This window comes from Haemaphysalis longicornis, unplaced genomic scaffold (genome assembly GCF_048455015.1).
Source record: "Haemaphysalis longicornis isolate Haplotype H1 unplaced genomic scaffold, Haemaphysalis longicornis Haplotype H1 scaffold_1, whole genome shotgun sequence".
Taxonomy (NCBI): domain Eukaryota; kingdom Metazoa; phylum Arthropoda; class Arachnida; order Ixodida; family Ixodidae; genus Haemaphysalis; species Haemaphysalis longicornis.
Genome location: NW_027526203.1, coordinates 231,806,355 through 231,830,944, shown reverse-complemented (window position 1 = coordinate 231,830,944; position 24,590 = coordinate 231,806,355). Strand labels below are relative to the sequence as shown.

The window sequence follows — 24,590 nt, the reverse complement described above, 5'->3', positions numbered from 1 at the left end:
TCAGACAGAGACACGTGAGAAAAGCATTAAAATATAAATTCGGGAAGAGGATTTCCGTTCTTCAGAGTCCGTTCTTCTGAGGAAGTCCTCTTCCTAAAACGTCAGTAAACGTTTATTTTTATTTTTTATTTCTTTTCTCGTGTGTCTCTGTCTCTACTTACCCTATTTTTTCGCGCTCTGTGTGAGTTTTTATGTTTCCAGACTATATATATAAGAAAGGTAAGTAAATACAAAATACAGACACATGAGAAAACCATAAAACATTAAAAAATGAAAGTTTACTGACTTTTCAGGAAGAGGACTTGCTTTCTTCAGACTACAGGTTAAGCTGGTTTCATCGTCATATAGAGAGAAAATGTAACAAGGAAGAAGGCAGGGGAAGGGAAAGGAGAGTTCGTACAATGGGATCATGGTTGAAGGGCACCGAAAAAAAATAAGAGAAGCGGAAGAGGGAAGGGAACTTCCCGTTTGATAGAGTCCTTCCAATTTCTGAGCCGCAGCTGCTTCCCTTTTTTCCTCGTCTTGTTCACAACAGCAAAGGTTTTAACTTTGTAAGCGAACGTGAAACATCGAGGGGAAAAAAGGGGCCATACCATTTCTGTATTGTCACAGTGAGGAAAGGGCCGCTCGAAAGAAGAGCACCTGAATATGGATCTGAAAGGGTGAATTCCAGCCCAAAGAGGATCAGTATTGGTCACTGGTAAAATCGCAGTATATTGAATAGAGATTTTCAAAAGTCCCCAAGGGCGCAAAAACAAATTAATCTACGATTACAACCATTTCAATTCTTGCTGCAATAAATATTTAGTATATTAAGCCACTAAATAATGTGCAATTGACATTTTTTAACATAATGTAGTGCTCCGCCTTTTCCAACCTGGAATATAATGTTGAGTGAAATGGATGTTTACAAAATCAGTAAAAAGTGATATACACACACGCTTTCCCCGTGATCAATTACGTATAGAGAGCCCTAGCAACCGATATTCCGAGACGCATATTTTTATTGACGTGGTACGTATCCGCTTCTCCATTGCCGGCAAATAATCTTTTGTCGAAGTCACTAAAGGAAATAAGGAAATATTGCGGGTTTACGAACCTCTGATAACATGATTAATCGGCCGTACCGAACGGAAGGCGGGGCAGCACAAACAGACATTTCTTGACCTGCCATTTGCGGCTTTTTGTTCATTTTGCATCGCGAGTTCGGCCTACCAAGCCCTATTCAGCATAGAAACCTTCCCTAAGTTGTCCCTGAACTCACGACATCGCACAAACAGCACAATATGGATCATATCGTGGAAGCAAAAATAGGAGAGAATTTCCGTACCAGCAGGCCAATTTTAAGCATATATGGCCTGATATTGCCACAGAACACTTTCGCATTCACTTCACAATGTTGAGGCAAAGCCGCCGAACACGCGTATTGGCTCAGCTGCATGGGCTTCGCTTTGCATGCACGAACATCGTAGCAGATATCTCGAGTATTGCGCGTCCGAAGAGTCATTCGTGGTTCTCCATCAGCAAGACGAAAATATTTGTGCCGGCACTCAAATCTTTTGGCGTGCTTTAAACGCGAATACCAGGAGTACTATTGCGACGTGTGCCTTTACATACATGTCCGCACGTCCATACAGCAGCCACGCTACTTTACCACGCATAATCCCTCTCAGTCCACTTTAATCCACCCTAATCTATTCTGAACATCCTAATCGACGATAACTCATCTTAACCTAGCTTACTCCCTCCGTAGTACACCTTAATCCCAACTTACTCTATATAATATTCCACCTTGGTTTATATTATTAAGCCTTAATTCATCCTTACTACATCCTAATACGCCTCATTCCATCTTAATACACCTTAACCTCGCCTTACTAATCATTACCCGCAGCGGTGGCTCAGTGGCTAAGGCGTTGCACTTCTGAGCACCAGGACACGGGTTCGATTCCCGGCCGTGGCCGCTGCTTTTCTGATGGAAGCGAAAAGCAAAAACGCCCGTGTGCACGAGATTTCGGCGCATGTTAAGGATCCCAACGTGGTCAAAATTAATCCGGAGCCCTCCACTATGGCGCGCCTCATTGCCTGCGTTGCGTCGGCTCGTTCAACCCTACAATCAATCAACCACCTACTAACCCTTACTCCTAATCAGTAATTAATCATTATTCCATCCTGCTTCTTTTTTAATCCACCTTAATTTTTCCGCATTTATCCTAATCCACTGTAATTCGTCAAATACACCTTAATCCCACGTTACTAATAATTACAGTCAATCACTAATCAACCACTAATTAACTGTGGTAATAATCAATTATCTCTCTAACACGGCTGCCATACTTTCGTTCGCTTCTGGCCCTCCTTGGTTCACTTCTCTTTTTGCATCATTCGTATCGACGCCGCGGTCTTGCGAAGTTAACCTTCCACTGAGACATTAAAGGAGCCATGAAGAGAAAACACAAGTTTGGTTCATTCAAAAGATTGCCTCGTTAGAATCATACTGACACCACTTTTAATGTAAACTTCGCTCAAATAGGCTTTATAATTGGGAAAAAGGGAATGGCCATGCGACCCACTAGCTCATTTCCCGCAACAGAACCTATGATGTCACATGCCCAGCTGTGCGATTGGCTGAGGCAGGCAAAAGCAAACGCAAAGTAGGCAGGGCTAATGCGCTTCCCGAACGAGATATTTGCGCTTACATTTAGGGCAGTAAGAATTGTGGGGCGAATAATTATGCTTACGGATGAACACGTAAACACCGAAGCAGTTAGTGCCGCACTTTGCCGGCTGACACATGCCTAACACAGCCGTCGGACGCGCTGGACTTGCCTGAACAACCACCGACCAACTGACATAAGCGGCACCATCACTTCATGACCCCGTTTGTCGAGCCATAGCTTATGTTTTAGGAAACGATTAGTATGAACCCTAATGAAAATTCCGCAGGTATAGAAGTCCAGCCAGAAGCGAAGTGAAACACTCACTTCAGCGGCATTGCGGCGTAATCTATGAAAGTAGGCGGCAAACAAGATAACCAAACGGCCGTTTTTGAGATGGTAGCGGCCCTGGTAAGCAGGCTATCTTCTGTTTTAAGGCCCTGCTCTGAATACGTCACTCTCGATGACACGAAAACCCGCGATTTAGCGGGGGAATTAAAATTTTGCCCAAAAAACGAAAAATTCCCCCGAATTTCCCCGAGGGGGAGAATGTGAAAGTGCGAATGCACGGTTGTCGGCCCGCTTGCGGCGCTTGCGCTCGGCCCCCGCAGCCCACCGCCTCGCCGCCTTCTCTTCCATCTCTTCCATCGGGTTTGTAGTATCACGTGTACACCACGCAGTTATCAAGCCGCTATAACGCCGCTGAGTCGCCAACGCACGCCGCTGACGACGTAGTTTGAATGCGTTAAAGATATAAGGCGCGTTACTAACACTGATATCAGCGTCGCGTCCGTGGCTTTGTGGGTAAAGCGTCGCGCTGCGGCCGCAAAGTCCTCGGATCGAAACCTGGCGCCGGATGCTGTTTTTTTTTATATATAGAGAAGAGGACTGCGGACGCCGCCGCCACCGCCGCCGGCGGTGGATGGTTTGGGGTCGCTTATAAAGTGCATTCGCACTTAATAACTTCTCGTTGTATAAAACATCCTTTGCTGCCGGAAAAGCGCTGAGGGCTTTATTAAACACTAAATCTTTCGCATAAAATTAACTTGTATTTAAATTCTTTTTATCATTTGGCATGCATTTCATTCCTTTTATCTTTCACGTTCAATCACTAATTGTCGGCTAGGAGACAGCAATTACCTCAAGGTAACAATCAAGCTTTAAAAAGCACCTTGTCTTAGCACTTACGAATACCATATAAAAATGACCCGCCGCGGTGGCTCAGTGGCCAAGGCGTTGCGCTGCTGAGAACGACGTCGCGGGTTCGATTCCCGGCCGCGGCGGTCGCTTTTCTGATGGAGGCGAAAAGCAAAAACGCCCGTGTGTACGAGATTTCGGCGCACGATAAAGATCCCCAGGTGGTCAAAATTAATCCGGAGCCCTCCACTACGGCGCGCCTCATCGCCTGCGTTGCGTCGGCGCGTTAAACCTTACAATCAATCAATCAATCAATACCATATAAAAATGTAACCTCATGCTCAAATTGGTGAACACTATTATGGCTAGAGTATAAAAAAAAGTGATGAACTGCGCCGAATCCGCAGCAACGCACTTTTGTTTGTATCGACACGCCTAGTCTTCGGTGTTTACGGTAAAAGTAAGCTAATAAATGCACGAAAGAAGTCCGATGCTGTCGGGAGTATTCAGTACAGCCTTTACGCGTGCGCAAAAACACAGTTTAAAGGGACACTGAAGTGAATTTGTCAAGCTCCCGTTTTTGCTTGCACTGCGTAGACTGGCTCAAATTAGCACACTTTTCATCGTTTATCCGGTTGACAAATCGGTAATTATTTTACAAAGCGCGAAATAAGAAAAACTATCATGCGCGGTTTGCGGCGGCCGCACCAACTAAGACTGTGACGTTGGAGGAGGGGGCACCGTGATTGGACGATGCCCAAGCAATCAAACAAGTTTCGGTTTCGGTTTCGGTTCTGTAAAACACAACCAATGGCGTTGTTGGATGGGAATTCTCAATATCTCAGTAATCATCGTACCGCGCTTCTGCTTCTAATAAGCTTTTTGTGCCTGCCCTAAGCAGCGCTAGTATTGAACCAAAAGTGTAAAACATAGGTATAGTAGTCTTTTTTGGTAAGATGACATGTCATCACCCCGATACAAAGGGCAAACCAATAGAAATCATCATCATCATCATCATCATGCCATGTTGTCGGATGTAAAATGCATAAGATAAGCCTCCCAGGACGGCTTGGAATCGTAGCATTCACTATTCCGAGGCCTACGCAGTGCATGAACGCCGTCCGCGTCCCGCAGACGCTCAAATGCCATGCGCTTTTCCCCTATATTTGGAGGTTGCCTCACTCATGCCTGTATCGTAAAAAGCGTGTTCGCTCCAGGCCAAGGGTCTGTTGATTCTGGCCTGTGCCCACTGCCCGCAAGCAGTCGGTGCTTATGGCAACAGCACGCCAACGAGAACTCGCTAGCGCGCCAGTGCCAGCGTGCGCGCGTTCTGTGAACTAGTTCGTGGAGCAATGAACGTTGCGGCCCAAAAAAAGGTGAACTCAGTATAGAAAACATCGGCGGAAAACGAAAAAGTTAACTTATAAAAAAAGCACGTACCCGCGGGGATTCGAAGTTGTGACTTGCAAAACACTTGCGCTGACATACCTAGCGCTCCAAACCACACGGCCACAGGCGAGCGCGGCCGACCTTGAAAATATAAGGTATATAATGTATAACTAGTTTGCAGTTTTATTTAGTTTTAGCATTCCAAGCAGCTTAGGTGACTATTTGTTGTTTTGCGCTCGTGCAGTAAGCATCCCCCAAGTTTCCACAATACCTCACGTCTAGCAATTGCATTTCTTAGACCGAAAAGCGTTCGCAGATGCGTAGGCGTGCTGCTGGCCGCTGTGCTTTTTCGCCCAGCGCAAAAAAGTGCTTCCCGCACCCTAGTTTTACGCTGTACGGTAAAAATATCAGTTGATTATATTTCCATAGTACCTATATTGACTTCGCTGACTCTTCTCCCGCCTTCAAGAGGCCTTATATTTTCCTACTGGCGTACGTACCAGTCAGCGAAGCGTCGCATGTGCGCTTGTGCAGCGCTTGTGTGAAACGACCTTGACTTGGAGCTAGATACAGTGTACAAACTAACCAAGTAAAGAAAGGCACATTCTTCCATTTACAAACGTGTCCTGGCTTCGTTTCAACTGAGCGAACGAATTGCGACGACCCGTCGGCGGCCGGCGGACGAAACGCTGGGCCGACTGACTGTCTGAAGGCCGGGGAGCCGTGCAGTAGCGCAGCCAATTGCGAGCTCGGCTCCTCCCGACGTCACACGAAAACGCCACAGAAAATGGGCGAGCGTAAAGAGAGGAGGTCAGCATTTTCGAATTTTTCTACTAAATAAAATCGCGTAAACGTGCCCAGAGTGGTCGAAACATGGCCTGGGGACTCCATGCGGACTACAATTTGCGCTAGTAATCCCGCAATGTTTACATATCACTTCAGTGTCCCTTTAAGTTGAACGAAAATTGCTTGTACTATTTTAGAAGGTTGACCATGAAAACAATCTTTCAAGGGTATCTACTCCACTGCGACAGTACGATGAATGCACGCACTGGGTATAATATTGTCACGAAGACAAGGACGACGCAGTTGTATTGAAGGAGAAACAAGTTTATTGGAGCGAACTTGTGCTCCCCTAATAACTCAAAAGAATAGAGGCGGCGAAGCAGCGGTCAACAAAGTGACTTGCGTCGGCGAGCGTCGCAGAATCGAATTCCGCGGCGTCTGCTGTGCAGGCTTTTATCTTTCGGCGCGAGAGTTTCTGGAACCGTCGATTCACATCCAGAACATTGTAGATCACAGAAGATTATTCTGGGCTAGCGGCGTTAGGGCGAAACACTCTGCTTATCTGAATGAGATAGCCCATGCGGCATAAAAATAAAGAATGAACACGCGCTTCGCATGGGACACAGATAACAGAGCCGGGCGCGGCCGGGCATTAAAAACAAACAATAAACAAACCCGTACATCGTTCGCGGCAATATCCATCCAGTTCATCGCAAAAGATGCCCAACATTTGTCATTTCAGTTACGTGAAAACTCAGCGCAGCTAACCGATAATCTGACAACATTGCGACACCGTAGGCACTGCGCATACCTAAATCTCTCCATAATATTGTACTGTGACTACATTGATATTACATTTTTCACAATAATAGTCCTGTTATTTTATTCCAGTGCTATTTTGTTATTTTTATAATAATACGCAATTCCTGCGTCTGAACTGCTTCTGAACGTGTCCAATGAGCCATCCTAGCTCACTGCTAAAGTCTTGTTTCAAACCACTTCTGTCTTCTGGGCGTCTCCGGCTTTGCGGATTCGTTTAGCGATTTCATCTTCGGGGTAATGGCCTTTTTCGGTGGTGTTCCCGGGGCATGCTGTCAAAATAGCGTCCATAAGACTTCCTGGGGGCTCTACGCTACTCCCAAGGTTTTAGTAGCAGCCGCACAATCCCTACATCTGGCGCTGGTCGTCGATTTAGAGAGGCAGTGGTGGCGGCACCGGCACGACTCCGGGCGGCACACCGCTCACGCGCCGCTGGTTGCAACACCATGCACAGAAGCGATGTCCTGCAAACGGCCGTTCGCTCGATGACTGCGCGTAGTAATTCCCGGGGGTCGACGCCTGTGGTAGTAGCTGCAGGCGCAGTCAGTCCTCGGTAATGAATCCGCCACCACTGTCCAATAGGCCAGGAACCACGTACTCGCTAGGCGCGCCACAGGTAGAAGCGAGGGCGGTATCGGCAACCCTGTATGCAGCGTAGGGGCTCCCTCCTAGGCACGGGCTCGCCGTTGGGTCCGCCGCCTCGCTACATGAATGGCGCGGGTGGCAACGCCGTCGGGCCTGATCACGTTGACCGTCTCGCGACATAAATGGCGCGGGTGGCGACGCCATAGGACCCGGTCACGTTGGCCGTCTCGAGACAGAAACGGCGCGGGTGGCGACGCCGTCCGATCCGGTCCCGTTGGCCGTCTCGCGACAGGAGCGGCGCGGGTGGCGACGCCGTCGGGTCCGGTCACGTTGGCCGTCTGCGACAGGAATGGCGCGGTTGGCGACGCCGCCCGGCTCGGTCACGTTGGCCGTCTCGCAACAGGACTGGCGCGGGTGGCGACGCCGTCGGGTCCCGTCACGTTGGACGTCTCGAGACATGAATGGCGCGGGTGGCAACGCCGTCGGGCCCGGTTACGTTGGCCGTCTCGAGACAGGAATGGCGCGGTTGGGGACGCTGTCGGGCCTGTTCACGTTGGCCGTCTCGAGACAGGAATAGCGCGGCTGGCGGCGCCGTCTGGCCCGGTCACGTTGGCCGTTGGCCGTCGCCAGACAGGAATAGCGCGGGTGGCGACGCCATAGGACCCGGTCACATTGGCCGTCTCGAGACAGAAATGACACGGGTGGCAACACCATCGGGTACGGTCACGTTGGCCGTCGCGAGAAAGGATGACGCGGGTGGCGAGCCCGTCGGGTCCCCTCACGTAGGACGTCTCGAGACAGGAATGGCGCGGTTGGCGACGCCGTCGGACCCGGTTACGTTGGCCGTCTCGAGACAGGAATGGTGCGTTTGGCGACGCCGTCGGACCTGTTCACTTTGGCCGTCTCGAGACAGGAATAGCGCGGCTGGCGGCGCCGTCCGGCCCGGTCACTCTGGCCGTTGCCCGTCGCAAGACAGGAATAGCGCGGGTGGCGACGCCATGGGACCCGGTCACGTTGACCGTCTCGAGACAGAAATGGCGCGGGTGGCAACGCCGTCGGGTACGGTCACGTTGGCCGTCGCGATTAAGGAATGACGCGGGTGGCGACGTCATCGGGACCGGTCACGTTGGCCTTCGCGAGGAAGGAATGGCGCGGGTGGCGACGCCATTCGTCCCGGTCACGTTGGCCGTCTCGAGACAGAAATGGCGCAGTTGGCGACGCCGTCCAGCCCGGTCCCGTTGGCCGTCTCGCGACAGGAGTGGCGCGGGTGACGACGCCGTCAGGCCCGGTCACGTTGGCTGTCTCGACACAGGAATGACGCAGGTAGCGACGCCGTCCGGCCCGGTCACGTTGGCTGTCTCGCGACAGGAATGGCGCGGTTGGCGGCGCTGTCAGGCCCGGTCACGTTGGCCGTCTCGAGACAGGAATGGCGTGGTTGGCGACGCCGTTGGGCGCGGTCACGTTGGCCGCCTTGAGACAGGAATGGCGCCGTTGGTGACGCCCTCAGCTCCTGTCACGTTGGCCGTCTCGAGAGAGGAATATCGCGCGTGGCGACGCCGTCGGCTCCGGTCACATTGGCCGTCTCGAGACAGGAATGGCGCGGTGACGACTGACAGGAATGGCGCGGTGTGGTAGTGGCTGCAGGCATTGCGAGTCCTCGGTAATTAATCCACCACCACTGTTCAATGGCCCTGGCACCGCAACATCGGTAGGCGCGCCACGGGCAGAATTGAGGGCAGTATCGGCGACCATGTAGGCTGCATAGGGACTCCCTCCCAGGTACAGGCTCTTCGTCCGGCCCGGTCACGTTGGCCGTCTCGCGTGAGGGGTGTTTTGAACCATCGAACCCAGCCAAATGGTGGCTTTCATCAAACAAGCGCTCCTCCTTCTGCTGGTGCAGCTGATTCGTCGTCGTCGTCGTCATCGTGGCCATACGCGCGTAGGTGTACTGGCCAGTGCTAGAAAGCGACACGTGCAGTTTAGGAATGCAAATAAGAATATGGCTGACATGACAGAACAAAAATAACCAGATGTACCCCATAGGGGGGGTGCGGGGCGGGATAACGTATGGTTCGCGTGAAACCTAATCTCCGTGATCGTGAAAACGACCAAAATGCAGCTGCAATGACCACAAAACGACAAAGGAAACACTTTTGCCAAAATCAAGTGGCAATGCTCTAAATGAAAGCGCAAAATTCATCGATCGACCGAAACAAACTATTTTATTTCGCTGAGCTTTACCCGAACGCAAATGTTTGGTATACGTTATGGCAAATCATTCTTCTGCAATTATGGGAACGTTTACGTTCTTTAATGGCTAACCGCTCTTCAACCACGCCCGGTCAGCCTGTGTCAATCTAGAACGTGAACTGCCCGACGAGAGCAAACGATCGCTCCTCCTATGTGGCGTGATGTGAGCGACGACACTGATTGGCTCCCATTGTGGTATAGCGTGACACTTGTGCGCGGGTGCGGTGCCAGCCTGGAACGCCGAGTGAGAGCTGGCTCGAGAAAGGGAATCACCGAGAGGGTTTCAATCTGTAATTCAATCTATATGCTCCAACAGGAGTACAGTCAACACTTTATCCCTGGACAGTCCCCCCCAGTGGGTACGGGCCAAGGCCCAACACTTAAAGGTCATCATCATCGTGGCATAAGCGCACGTGGATAAAGTTGGCTTTCCCGCAAAGTATTTCGGCGTACGCCACCACCGATGCCACTACAAGCTTAGCTCGAAAAATTATTCGTGCTACCGAGATGAAAATTCTGAAGCAGAGAGTAGATTTTTTTGTGTGCGTGTGTGTGTTCGTGCGTGTGTGCGTGTGTGCACAGTAAGTACCGTACAGTGCAGTAGTTCTTATCTCGCGGCTGAGATAAATTCTGGTTCTGTTCCAATTTATTGCAAGTCATGCAGAATTCTGTTGCTGCCAATCCTGACCTGTTTAATAGCAAGTTCACTTAGGAAGGATGCATCTTGGTGTAGTGAAAGACACTTCGCATTTACGAACAAACTCATAATGATGACGATGACAATAACGAGGGAGTCAGGGTACCTTCTTTATCAACATCTTCATTAGCAGGAGCATGACCGAACAAGTTTACGGTGTGTAAAAGTTCATGGGAGCGAAGTAGTGGAGTCCATGGAAAGCAAGTACATGCGGGTAAACAGCGTTTGCCAACTCGCGGATTCCTTTACAAAGTCATCGCCCATAAGAATGTAAACAGTGAAGTCAGTGGAGGGCAAATTGTCGAGTTCTTGATCAACGAAGTTGAAGTCTACGTAGGAGCAAAAAATCATACTGTTTTTACCAAGTGTGAAATCTCCTGAAATAGCGGAGCTGTGGTTCTAATGTGCCGGCTTGAACGTCAACGGGCGCTCGCCCGACAAAGGAAGCGCCGTCGCCGCGCAAATTCTACGGTTCGCACAAAGGAATCGGCCGTTGAACCTTAATGACTGGAGGCGCCCTTCTCTCTCCCTTTCCTAGCGGAGGGAGAGGAACCCGCCCTTGACAAGAGCTACAGTAGACTCTCGATAAACGGAACTTCAAGGGACCGGAAAAATTAGTTCCGTTTAACAGGAGTTCCGTTTATACTGAGAGAGATGTTCTAAGGTGCAAATTTATGTGCGTACACACTTCTAAGGGCATTTCATGGAACTCTAACCACTAGAAAGTGACTGTAGCTGATAGTTTTCAGAAAGCAAGAAAACTACAAGAAGCGTTGGCGCAGCATTCACAAAGTGGATTTGGCAACAATGAGTCGCTGTGCACTACAAAATGCGTCAATTATTTTTGTTTGAGTCCTTGCAACTGCATCTTCACGGAGGCTAGAGGCCTAAACATCGCGAGTGCTTACTGAGCCACCGAATTTAGAAGACGGCAACGTGGTAATGAACGACGAATAGCACAACGATGGCACGAACGAGGCGACAGGAGGTGAGCCCTGTAGCCTCAGCGTCTAGAATCGAGACCGAACGACTGGAACAAGAACTGCGATGTTGCATTCGTTGCGTTAACACCGCTAACCACTTACGAGACGAGGCTTACGAGGACAACAAGGCTAAAAAAGCATGGAGGAAGAAAAAAAACAAGAACGAAACAGCCGGAACCGTCAAAAGCTGATTCTCATGCCAGTGGATTTCACAAGAAGTTCCATTTCTGGTTCCGTTTACACGGTGATGCGGAAATTTTTGTTCCGCTTACCGAGAGTTTTTTTACGTTATCTGAATTCAAAACCAACCAAATTCCAGGCAACTGTTCCGTTTAAACGGCAATTCCGTTTAAGCGATTTTAGTTTATCGAGATTCTACTGTATATAGAGAAACTCTAGCCCTTGTGAAACTACGGCGCGCTCTTTCGGCAGGTCCGGAAACCGGTTTCTGAGACGCCGCCGGCGGCGAGACCACTGCGTCCTCTATCGGTGGCTCTGGGAACCTGCTGGTACCCCTGCGTGACGCACATCTACAGCAGAAGGAAAAAGAGGCTCAACCTTCACCACCTTCGCTTTAAACAGCGTCTTGACACCTCGCGGATTTTACGTCCAGCAAAAACAATGTGTCTTTGTAGTACATCGTCGAACCATAGGTCTAAATTTTTCCCAGTTTGTGAACCTTGTAGTTGAGGTCTCCTGCAGAAAAAAGTTCAACACCTTTCTCCGGTCTTGACTCTGTGTTCCACGTTATCTTCGCCAGTCCGACCAGTCGTCATCATTTGGAGTTGCAGCCTTCTGAACTTGACGCCTGCGACCGCTATATTTGCAATTTTAGCGTGCAGTTCTTTCTGGTTTTGCTAGAAGCCAGCTTTCTAAGTTGTCTGCTCCCCGTGAATAGTTCTGCGCTTCTAGAGAAATTGTAGGGTCCATGATATCTTCGATTTACGCAGACCGAGTATTTGGTCGCTGCTTTGGCTGTGGCTGTGTCAAATCATTGTACAAAATATTCATAGCTTCGACGTTTTTAGAGCGTGTCTGGTGCTTGCGTCTGTGAAGTCGTTTTGTAGGCATCGTTCTAAGCTTCCCGAATACCTGCACATTTGGAACACTTTTGGGCAATATTTCAGTTGCAACTTTGAATCATTTAAGAAGGGCCTGATAGCCAACGGCTATCTGAGCTCTCGTTGCGGTTGGCTTCATTCTTCGGTTCGCATATCTGGTTTATTAAAGCAAATTTGCTATGATTTTCCAGGGGACCAATGTAATTTACTCTCATTGTATTCGAGGACTTTTTTATGGTCTCAGTCAATATACGTAGCCTTGTTCGCGTCTTGTGGATTGGGGTTTTCTCGCATACACGCTAGGGCTAAGGAGTCCACGATCACTGTTGCTGCCGTGGTAAAAGAAGCTCTGAAATACTCTTTCGTGCATAGGTTCCTTCTTTCGCCGTGTGAAACTTCTGTTGTTGCGAAACCTTTTTCTGTGTTTTCGCCAGCTCATTCGAGCTCTGCACGGATTCGAATCTTAATGCATGTAATTAAAATTAGTGTCAATTCTTTCTCGTGTGAAGTTTATACCCTTTATTCGCTATCACTATGGCCGGAAACTTAAATTCGTACTGCATCTCCTATTCGAGGATGGGAATGTCAATGGCATTCTCAACTTCTCAATTAATCTGCTTCAGAATATACGCCGCTCCGCCGCAGCGCGTACGGGATGAGCGCTGGATGGCTAATAGGGGCTCATGCAATGTTTTGGTTCTCTTTCGACTGTTTCTGCCTTTCCGCGCCCTAAACAACTTGTTATGATCACGTCTGTAAGTAAAAAGTACGTTTAGGTCACTTCAAAAAAACCTTATGAGTGCTTCAAAACTTGAAAAAAAAAATTGGCTTGGGAGAGTGCTCGAACGCCAACAAAAGCTATTCGTGGACGCGGTTTCGCGCGTTTCCTGACCGCTATTACAGGCGTCAGCGACGGCAGCAGCATACCACCATTGTCACCTCCGAACACGTCAGACAAGGGTATTCTATTGCCGCATTGTTTAGATCTGATACTCGCACAGTGAGAGGTTTGTTTCGTCTTGCAACGCCTACAACGAATGCGGCTTGGCTTCCAATATATACGCCGTAGAAAAATCTGTCTCGGGGATGTGAATATCCCAATACCTTAAACCACTTGTGTTTTTTAAGGGAGTATAATCCACGCTATATGTTAAGCACAGTGCAAAGCTCTCCTTCGTTAAATGTGTGCACATTCACGCCTTGTAGCAAGAACCAAGGAAAGTTAAGGAAACCACGGAATAATAAAGGGTCTGCAAGTCGGGAAGAAACAGAATAGCTCGCACGGGATTTAAAAAACTCAGTGCTGCTTTGTAAATGCTAAAACGTTCGTCTAAACTTAACCCTGGTAGGACTCACCTTACCCCAGTAGATGCGAAATGCACTGCTATTTCGCAGGACATGAGGGGAGGGGGACGCTCAACTATTGTTGCGTTGGAATGCGGGGCAAAATCATGGAATGAACGTGTTAGTAATCACACACGCAAGCTGCGTGTTCACTTTCCTTTTGATTTTTGACTTCAACGAACAGCTGATCACTCGGCGGACGCATTTTTTGATGTACAGGGTGGGCAGTTCACAAAGGATAAAAGGTGCCGTTGGAAGAGTGTGGTATGTGATAAGGCCCTCTGATTTTAATTTGTACTAGTGTCTGCAGTCTCCCTGTGTCATATGACGATGTTCCGAAGAAGCGTATAATCGCGGACGCGGCTTGCTCTATAAGCCTGTCGTCGCGCTTTTCGCGGAGGATATATGTAGCAGATGAATGTTTGCAAGCCCTCTCTTCAGGACAAGACGACCCAGCAATAAATTCTATGTCGTGTGCTGTTTCCCGAGTATAATTTTGTATTAGCTATTGTACTTCTTTCGTGGAATATTCGTGAAGTTCATGCCACATTGCTTGCCCACGGTAGTCCCCAATATCCAAGGTATAATAGTGGCAAGCGTAAATGGCGGATTGTCAGGTATGAGTGCTCCTCGAGGTAGTGTTGTAAGCGCCTAAAACCGATATACATCATAGCGTATAGCCGTAGCATGGCCATCTGAGGAAACGCTGCTGAAGACGACACTGTTAATCAATTCCATAGCAGTGGAATTGCAATCAGCTCCGTACTATGCCGGCTTCGCGACGCTGGTCCGTGACACAAACCTGGCGCTCATACAAACTAGATGTACCACACTAGGATCGCGTCAGACGTTTACACTCTCACACCACATTTGCGAACGCAGTGACTGCTTCCCATTAATATGTATTTCGAACGCACACAAACGGTAAATTTGAGCCGTAAACGTGCCTCAAAAGCAGCGGCGAAAGTGGGGAGCCGGCAGGGGCGTTCCGCGGCTCCTTTCGAAACGGGCCACTAGGAGGATTTCAGTGGCGCTCCTACAGGGAGCGCTCGAGGCGTATAGTTTTGTTCACTCAACTTCTGGAAAAGATCGGTTGGCCCCCACATTAGTGATTGCTTTATAAGAATGCCTTCATCCTTCCCGATTGCATATGTATATCTTTCTCCGTGATCCGGTCCAGCGTCACGTACGTGGATACGGCTGGCAGTCGGGCTCACAGGCCGAAAGTCGCGTGCGAGTACGGCCAGTCTCGTCGAGATAGCTTGCTAGCGAGCCGCTTTCGAGGACGAAACGCCATATGCCAAATTTATTTTGTTTATTTCATTGCGAGCAAAGGAAACCATGTTACAGCACACTGGGGTGCGACAACATGACAGCTCCAACGGGCAGAGTAAAATCCTGGATACTAGTCTAACAACGCACTCCCGGGTTTTCTTTTCAACCCTGAAATCCAATGGTCAAGCAGGATTCGACACGAAGTTTTCGAAACAAAGTTTATTCTCTCTCTCTCTCTCTCTCTCTCTCTCTCTCTCTCTCTCTCTCTCTCTCTCTCTCTCTCTCTCTCTCTCTCTCTCTCTCTCTCTCTCTCTCTCTCTCTCTCTCTCTCTCTCTCTCAAATAGTCAAGCACTGACAAACAAAACAACTCCCACTGCGCCAGGCGCGCCGGTGACTCACAGGACGCGAGCGGCCGCTCAGGGCCGGCGGGCATGCACGGGAACGTTCTCGCCGGCGCCGCAGCTCAGTAGACGACTACATGTTCCAGCGCGTAACATCCATCCGCTGGGTGGACCTGCCGCCATACAGCGAATTTCACCACAGTACACAGGCATTGGCTGTGGCTGGCGTAGCTCGACTCTTAGCTGCGCGACGGCGGGACTCCTCACCCTGATTCATAACAACGTCATCACCGCGGTATTAGTAAAGAGGTCACGTAGGGGCATGTCTCGTATAAGAAATAAGAAAACAGCCTTGGGCACGGCTTATTTTTGCTTGTGCTGGGCATATTTGTCTTGAACCAGCCTCTTCGGTCGGCAACTTCATGACAGTTCCCTGGAGAGAGAGAGAACTCAATTTCGAACCAACGGCGGTTCAGACCACCCCACTACAAGTCATCTTCATTGAATGCTAAACTATGTTGTAGTGCGTTTTTATTCATTGCACTAGAGCTAGCTGCTCTTCGAAAAAAGAAGCGAGAGTCAGCCAGGTTGGGTCGATAGGGTGTGATAGCTGCGTTGGGGTCCGTAAGTTAGGTACATTTGGAGCATTATGTTAAGGACATCACCATAGGGTATGCTGCTGATTGGGATATCTACCACAGTGTTTGCACAGTGTTCCTTTGGAGAGAAGACGTCGTCTAGCTGGGGTGCATGTATACGGTGTTACTCTGCGTTTGTCTTAGGAATACTGCTTGCTGCCTGTCTGGGTTAGGGGGGGGGGGGGGGCGGAGGTTCAGTTTGAGATCCCTGTTCAGTTTAAGATCTGTTCTGCTTCTGTTAATTTTAAGATCTCTCAGTATATTGTTCGCGTTGTCACTGCCATCCGACCTCTCCAGAGGGGATGTTTGATGCCCGGATTCTTAACTCACGGGCGAGCGTCTTCCCGAACGTTGCCAAACATTTCCGCGGGCCAGGTGTCCGAATGATATCTGAGTGATGATGACAGAGTATTTATTAAATCGGTGTATGTTTATTCGTATCGTTCAGTATGTTTGCCTGCATTATTTGTTCTTGGGCAGGAGGAATGAAAGTTAATTGAACTGTATTCATTCCTTTGTGGGAGACCTCCTTAGCACAGGAAGCCTTGGGAAAGGAAGCTTGCCTTGGGAGCAGAGCGCCAATTCACAAATCGTGGTGGCGCCAGGCGTCATTGTCTGGGTCAGATGACATGTCATCACCCCGATACAAAGGGGAAACCAATAGAAATCATCATCATCATCATGGGTAGTACACAAAGCGCTAGACATCTTTCGTCGAATTAAAACAACGTGAACATAACCAGCGCCCTATCATAGAGACAGCTATCAACAGCCAAGCCACCGATGCATTCAGATACATTGCGTCCGAGATAACGTCATCAGATCAAAATACGGAACAAAATCACTACATTTTTTAAACACACAGAAGGTAAACTACCACGTAAATATCTTGAAGGCGGCAGCGCAGAAAAAAAATTCGCGCAGCTTGCATAGTGGTCACTCTCCCTTCGTCGGAGACCCGGCTGTTGCACCTGACATGGATTTCCGAACTTGCCGCTGAAACTTCGTCTTGACTGGCAGGCGCGCGATCGTTGTGCCCGCAGGCTTTCACGGCTCTCCCAAAGTGGACCGCGTTAGGACACGCTAATACCCGCGGCGACCGGCTTCGCGAACTCGGCGTCTGTACTCCCGACTTCAGGCGTAAACGCACGGGAACTGGCGAGGAGCACAGCACGTGAGAGATCACGCTACAAACGTTAGGCAGAGTCTTCTCAAAAATCGAGCTGGCCGGCGCCGGTTTATTTGATTGACTATGAGGTTTAGCGCGCCGACGCTACACCTGCATTCAGATGCAGTGGCATGGGGTGTGCCACTCTCAAGGAAACAGCGTAGCAGACGACATTCACACAGCAGACGGCCCTATGCGCGTGCGCGTACTCTCGCCTATGTCGCTGCGGAACACCGTGATAAGGCGCTGACATGGCGGTCGGTCGTCTCTCCCGCTATATTATTAAAACTTTTGGAGGCTGTACTGCACTGTATGATTTGCTGCGAATTTTGCACAGTGCAAGATGCCTATATATAAGCGGATGCTGTAAGGGCGCAGCTTAGTATTAAAATATCAAAGCCCTTTTCCTAAGAAAAAGATGGTTTAAACTCGATGCTTTCTCGCATGCAACCTAATTCAAAGTCAAAGTCCAAAATCCATACTGATTCGAACGTGTCGGATTGGTGCAACAGGATGAACGTCTGCTTCAGAACGCGAAGGACTCAGGTTTGATTCCGACCAGAGAAACCTTTTTTTTTCCTTCTGAGGCACTTGATGGGCCTTCGCACATCCATTATCATCATATTGTAAAACCCATTCTGTAACGTTGGCTTTCCTGCAGTGCGTTTTGCTCGGGCATCGACGCCATCAATGAGGCATAGAAAGCTTCGCTTAAAAAACACGTAAATTTTATGGTTGGTGCAAGGAGGATATTGGAGAGAAGCACCGCATGACAGGGGGCCCTAGTGGCTTACGCCTTTGCATCCGTATCAGGCGCTAGCATAAACATCCTACCATTTTTTGTTTCTGGATACTTTTTTTTATTCTTACGCTTATATTGGACCTTTAATAAACTGTATTTTACGAATGATCGGTATTTGCGTATTATGCTTTATGTATCATATCATATTATATTATATTATATTATATTATATTATATTATATTATATTATATTATATTATATTATATTATATTATATTATATTATATTATATTATATTATATTATATTATATTATATTATATTATATTATATTATATTATATTATATTACATTACATTACATTACATGCTATTGCTTGAGAAATCCCGGCACAGCAGGACGCGTTACTTGGTTTCCTGAAAACGCTTTGAGGGAAACGAAACTGGATAACCACACTCGCTTTGTCCCCTCCAGTAGCAGAAACGTTTTTCCCGCCCGCTGTTCTAAATAGATTAGTGAAAGAGCATGTACATGTTTCTTTTTTGGTTTTATTTTTATTTTGTTTTTTGTAAGAGTAATGACTGGAATCTTTGTTACTCACCGAGGTACCTAGATGTGACTGCAGCGTATGTACCTTGAATCGAACGGCCTTGTCGTCGGTCGTCATTTGTTTGAACTGTAGGGGGTAGCTCAAATGTGCCACCTTTAATTAGATTTTCAGGCCGAGTCGTTCTTCGGTATCGTAAGAAGATCAATCGTCAGAGTCCAGCGCAAGAAATTTGAACGACCTGCCAAGTTCTGGAACATCGTGGACGGTGTACGCCATCGGCGAAGAACATTTTTCGGTTCCGCATTACCAGCCGGCGCAGTGCCTTAGCGTGAGCAAATTGAATTTCATAAGAATGAGTGCGTTTCAAAGATTGAACCAAGCGTGAGAAGCACTGGATAAAATAGAAAGTCTCACCCGTGCGGGATTTGCAGGGTCCCTTGTCGCAGAACTTTCATCTTATAAATGTATACTAGATACCTAAGAAAGACCGAGAGAAGTATTTGCCTACTAGAAAGACTGGCCTCGCCCCATGTTTTATTGATGGTGTGTTGTATTGAAACGTGCTTTATGTTTCATCCGCCAACTTTTGCAATTATACGAACGGGCATTTGTGCTCAACCTTTCATTTCTGTTTTCTCCCTATTTGCGTCTTCGAACAAAGTCTTGGTCACGTCATCATTTTTTCATGGGTATATTAAGCCTTAATATACATACGAATCAGCTATTTAACTTAATGAAGACGATTGAGCACGCTGGTTTAGGAACTATTTTGCGACCAATACTCATGGTGCAGTTCAGTGTCACTGACAACGGGCGCCTCCCGTTTAGACCTTTTAAAACAGCACGGGTGAAAAAAGAAGATTGGGAATGAATAAAGAATGGGGGTTGGATACAGGTGACCACCCAGCTCTTTTTCGTACGCTTTTCTAAACGCTTTTGCACTATATTAGGCCTGCCATGCTGTGCTTCTCCACTCGCTTCTTGTCGCACTCCAAAGGGTTCGTTCTTCGTTTGCGATTCGGGGCTTTGTAGTTTTGACGATCGATTGGACGCACTTTCAGCGGAGGTTTTTGGTGGGCTTTTGACGCACTCATGATGTCAAGAAGATTTTGCGCTTCTCTCGACATTCTTTAGGCAGGGATTGTAAAACATTTTTAAAGCCTATTTCAACTCATAGTAACCGTATAGATGTAAAACAAAACTCAGCAACAACAGATTTCATAAGCAAGCGGTATGCATAGGCATGCAGTTTTTCTTACTACGGGTGACCATTCTACGAGTAATAATTTCTTTAACGCAAAGAAGCCCCTGGGGCCGCTGCGGCCGCTTTTCTGATGGAGGCGAAAATCGAAAACGCCGTGTTTTCGAGATTTCGGCTCACGTTAAAGATCATCAGGTGTTCAAATTTAATCCGGAGCCCTCCACTGCGGTGCGCCTTATTGCCTGTGTAGCGCCCGTGAGTTAAACCCCACAATCAATCAATTAAAGAAATGTGTCTACATTTAAAACAAGACTGCTCAACAGAAATTCAGCAGTGCTCTGTCAATGCAAAATGTGCGTTGTGGTTTAAAGATGACGTTTAATTTACGAAAGCAACTTCGTGCCGCCACTTCATTTCAGCTTACCGAACGGCGGGGCGCCAGATGTAAGTTAGCCTAATCACGCGTTCATCACGTGTATTGGGGGTGGCCCCCAGGCGCCGATGTTAAAGGGACCTTGAAACATTTTCGATAAACGCTTTCACTCTTTCCTTTGCGCCTGGAAGCACTGCAAGAGCTACAGTTATCGCTAGCACGGATCGGCACTGCGTGATTTGCTCGGCGCACCAGATGCGCCTTCTGTTTGTGCTTTGTTTTTGTGGCTTTATTTTTAACGTTGCTATAGAAAAGCGTTCATTGCTGCAACTGAAGGAAAACCGGCCAACAGCTGCTACATGGCCTTAGTGACATAATTCGAGCCGTAGAAGAACGTCAAGACCGCGAAAGAGAGAAAAATTTTTGGAGTGAGTTTTCAAGTTATCTGGTGGGCATAGAGCAGTAATTTTTAGCTGAGGCACTTTGCGACTCCCTTATCTAAGTACTGGGTGTGTTGGGTGACTACGCTCTCCAAGCATTAAGATTTCAAGAAAAGTTCAAAAAAAGTGTTCAGGGTCCCTTTAAAACTTCAACCACCACCTCCGTATCTCGGGCGAAACCATTTAAAAAACCGTGGTATCGGAATGAAGAAGCAGACGTCCGTCTTCATTTAGTTCCCAGCGGTAAGGAAAACACTTTCAAATGGCCGCATACTCAGTAACGCCTCGCAACAGTTCGCGGCTTTAATTCTGAAAAACGAAGTTCCACTGGTATAGTTTTCACCAAGATGCACCTGACCGCGCAATCGCTACACGCTCGAAGTCAGTCTCGTGGTTTCGCTTCACCACAGTCCACTCAAGGGACCAATCCGTGTCATCAACAAAGAAAATTTGGCGAATAAAGACACAAGACACACAACATGCAATTAGATGCCGTATTTTTTTCTGCGGTTGTGGCATTTGCCCTCCGTTGCAAGCGTGATGTTCTCACTGCTCAGTGGCAAAACTCAGGGCACATTTGAGAGCAATATCTCTACTACGCAATGTCTCGAAATGTCATTCATTGCGTCGCAATAACCTTGAGCCGCCGGAGCGCAAAGTGTAACAGGTCTGACGTCACGTCACGTGATTTGCTTCCGAGAGGCGTCGAAGATGCACTCTCTTGGAGCCTCGCCGCTGCGGTACCAACTGACTCGGCGATGGTTTAACGGCTGTTTCGCCGGCGTTTGATCCCTCAGTCTTCTCGTTATGGGCGTTCGGGCTGAGCCATCTATGCGTGGGCTTCAACGCAAGTGACATGCTGGATCCAATACTGCAGTAGATATAGCTGAACGGCATGTGGCGAAAAGGCAGCGATGTGTGCGGATTTTGAACGACATTTTGTGGTTCGCGCACCAAAACCGTGTGTCACGTTTTGTGGGCGCAGTGTTACGCAAGTTCAAGTTCAAGTTCAAGTTCAAGTTTATTCAAGGCAATATTACAAAACATTGCCTTGGGGGGCATGGCTAGAGGCAAACCAGTTGCCTGACGAAGGCCACGCCACCCTCAGCCGCAAGCGGTACGACAAAGCAAATAAAAAGTACAAGAAAAAAATAAAAAGTGCAAGAAAAAAATTTACAAGCAAAATTTGCAAGGAAAAGAAGACACTAGCACACACTGATATATCTGGATACAACTGGATGGGATTTCAATTTTTGTACCAAGATGTTTAAATTTGGGGTACAGAAAAAAACAAAGTAAAATGCAAAATGCAAGAACAGAAACAAATTCAAAACATTGTGAGCAGCGCGTGGTGTTACAAAACAGTTTCGCTTATAGTTACAATGATACCTTCATACCTATACAATAGAAAAGAATAGCTGTTTAATGAATTTCTTGTATTGTGACGGCGTTCGTGTCATGATATGCACATTGTACTAATTTTCATTTACTGCTCAATAATCTCTAAATATTTCTTACTATTGCTCTGTTGATCTTTGCAGGGTAATATATGGAGACAACTCCTGTCTTTCCGCTTTCTTCTGGAGATTGTCAACAATGTACCATTTATAGTCACTGTAAGTAACCGGCCTTCATTTTTTTTTTTTTTTTGCTTTCCAGCTTCTTATATCTATCTACCCATTTAGGCTGTGTGCAGCAGCAGTAAAGCTAACATATTGACCATCTTGCGCGGGCTGATAGGTCCAATTTTCAATTCAGTATGAAAGCAAAGAGAACAAGGCAAAAGTGAAGATAAGGACACACACTGGGCCTTCGTGTGGTTCCTGTTCATTCTTTCCCTCGTTCTTCCGCTGCGTTGCACCTGACCATCACCAAAGTCATGTCGCTTCTCCGAACAAACGAATGCACAGCAACGTCCACAGAAACGAACCTATGAAGTCCTCCTTTAGACGCGTCGGCTCGGCTGCCAGAAATATATCCGAGATTTTTTGCACAGGCTTACCTTACCACTGTCGCATCCCTCAATATCAGAAAGCTGACAGAATAAGACGAGAAAACTACAAAACTGAATCTGCTAAACTTGCAGGAGCTCGATAGAGCATGAATACGCACAATACTGTGCTCCCAGATTCTCCTTGCCGTAGCTGCTGTTAAAATAATTTGGACGCCTAACGTGACTGAAAAGGCGTACAGAATGCATCACAAAAAGGTGTGAACGTCTTATGTTGTCTTATCGTGAGCACCGTTTGCTTCATATGCAGGCTGACGACCAATGACACTTAAGAAAGTCGGCAAACCCCCTTTTTGGCGCTACTCGGCGTTCTATTTAAATTCTATCCGCACCATCCTAGTCGCATGAGTAATTTCTCCAGTGTGGATCGCGCATTCGACTGGCACGAATGAAGGAAACATATACGGTCCACGTAGCTTCCTGCAGGAACTATATACTCGGTACGTTCACAGCCGGGCAGAAATGGGCGAACCCGAGTTGTTATTTAAACATTTTTACGCCGTAATTTTAAAAAAATTACCGGCATAGCCCCAAGGGACATCACAAGCTTTAACACTGCGCGGAATAGTGCAAAATGGTGCGAGCAGGTCGGCCCTGACATTTAAAGAGAAGCATGAAGTGAATTTGTCGAGCTCTTCTTTGTAGCTTCATCTTGTAACTCCGCTCAACTAATCGCGCAGTTTGCAGTCAGCGGAAGGTTTTTTTTTTTTTTTACCTTGAAAGAAGAGAAAGCACCAACGGTCCAATCCGCGGTCATCTCGCGAACTGCGACAGTGAGGTCGCACTTGTCTCCAACGCATTTTTATATCATTCCAGTATTTTCATGTTCTCTTTCTCGTAATTCGTCGTTAATACAGAATTGTCTTCATTCGCACATAATTTCTGGCGGTTAAACGGGCCCTCCAACCTTTATTTTCGACCTGCTCATTATTATTACCAAGTGGGCTGTCACTGCCGACGTGATCAGATGTGGGAATACGATGGTGCAACAGAAACGAGACATTTTTGACCCAGCTTTCTTGTGAAAGAAAAAAAAATGCGCGTAAAATAACCAAACGACCCAAACAAGATGTACACACTCTAAATTTAAACGTTGTATTTTGAATGTTTGAATTTTGAGTGTTTTGAATGTTTGAATGTTTGAGGTATTTTGAATGCTTGAATGTTTGAAGTATTTTGAATGTTTACAACTCCTTATAGTGTCCCCTTGAAACTTTCTGTCGGCGTAGCACTGCAAGGTCTTTAGAGAGTGACGGCAGCGAAATAATATTTGCGGGGACCTTCAAATCATCGCAGACCTTGAAAAGGATGCCAACTGCTTTTCTGTTTACCTGGAGCCAATAATTGTTCCTCAGAACATCGAATAATTGAGATCCGCTGCTTAAACTAACCTGGAACTTTTGAACCGTGATAATAGAAATAATTTGATTTCGACGGAATTCCTGAGTTATGTAGCTACTGCCTTTGACCAACCATAGTGCGCTACGTTTCCGCAAAACACGGGAGCCACTGGTCAATTTGTTTCTTATCACGACTGTTATGTTTGAAACCCTGATTGGCTACACCATTTGTAACGCAGTACCGGAGCTTGTTGCGTAGCCTCTTGATAATGTATTCTTTCATTCCTTTTTCCCGATTAGTCATCCGAGAAAATGAAGCAGGGATCACGGACCAAATCAATAAAATAAAATGACGTTTATGGAGCAATACGGCTCTTCTAATTAAAAACAAAAGCAGTCCTAGAAACTAGGATTGCTTTTATTGTAATCAAGGGCGCCGTCTAGTGCTCCCTAGCCGCTGTTTGTTTCATTAACTCGGTCACCGACCCGTGATTCACTAATTCTTTCGTGCTACCTGACCAGGTGGTATGGCGTGCAACTATCGGCTTAGTCATCCCATGAATCGCAGATGACCTGTTTCTTAATTGTTACCTGTTTTGTGCTTTCTTACAGATATTTTATGCACCTTTACGGAATGTATTTATACCAGTGTTTCTTAACTGCTGGCTTGCGAAGTTTGTACTCGAAAACATGTTTGTAAGTATTTTCATTTTTTCTCTTTCTCTCTCTCTCTCTCTCTCATTTCTTGTGTGTGTGTATGTGTACGTGTGTGTTTTCTTAATTTGGTATTATTCCGCCAAGAT

General features: G+C 47.3%; 1 protein-coding gene across 1 annotated transcript in view; it reads left to right on the top strand.

Moving 5' to 3' along the window:
- LOC144158181 (potassium channel subfamily T member 1-like) overlaps nt 1-24,590 on the top strand; it is a 254,850-nt gene that overhangs the window by 116,946 nt on the left and 113,314 nt on the right. Inside the window, 2 exon segments of the mRNA XM_077688863.1 lie at nt 21,978-22,052; nt 24,400-24,483. Coding sequence (XP_077544989.1) covers nt 21,978-22,052; nt 24,400-24,483 — 159 coding nt within the window.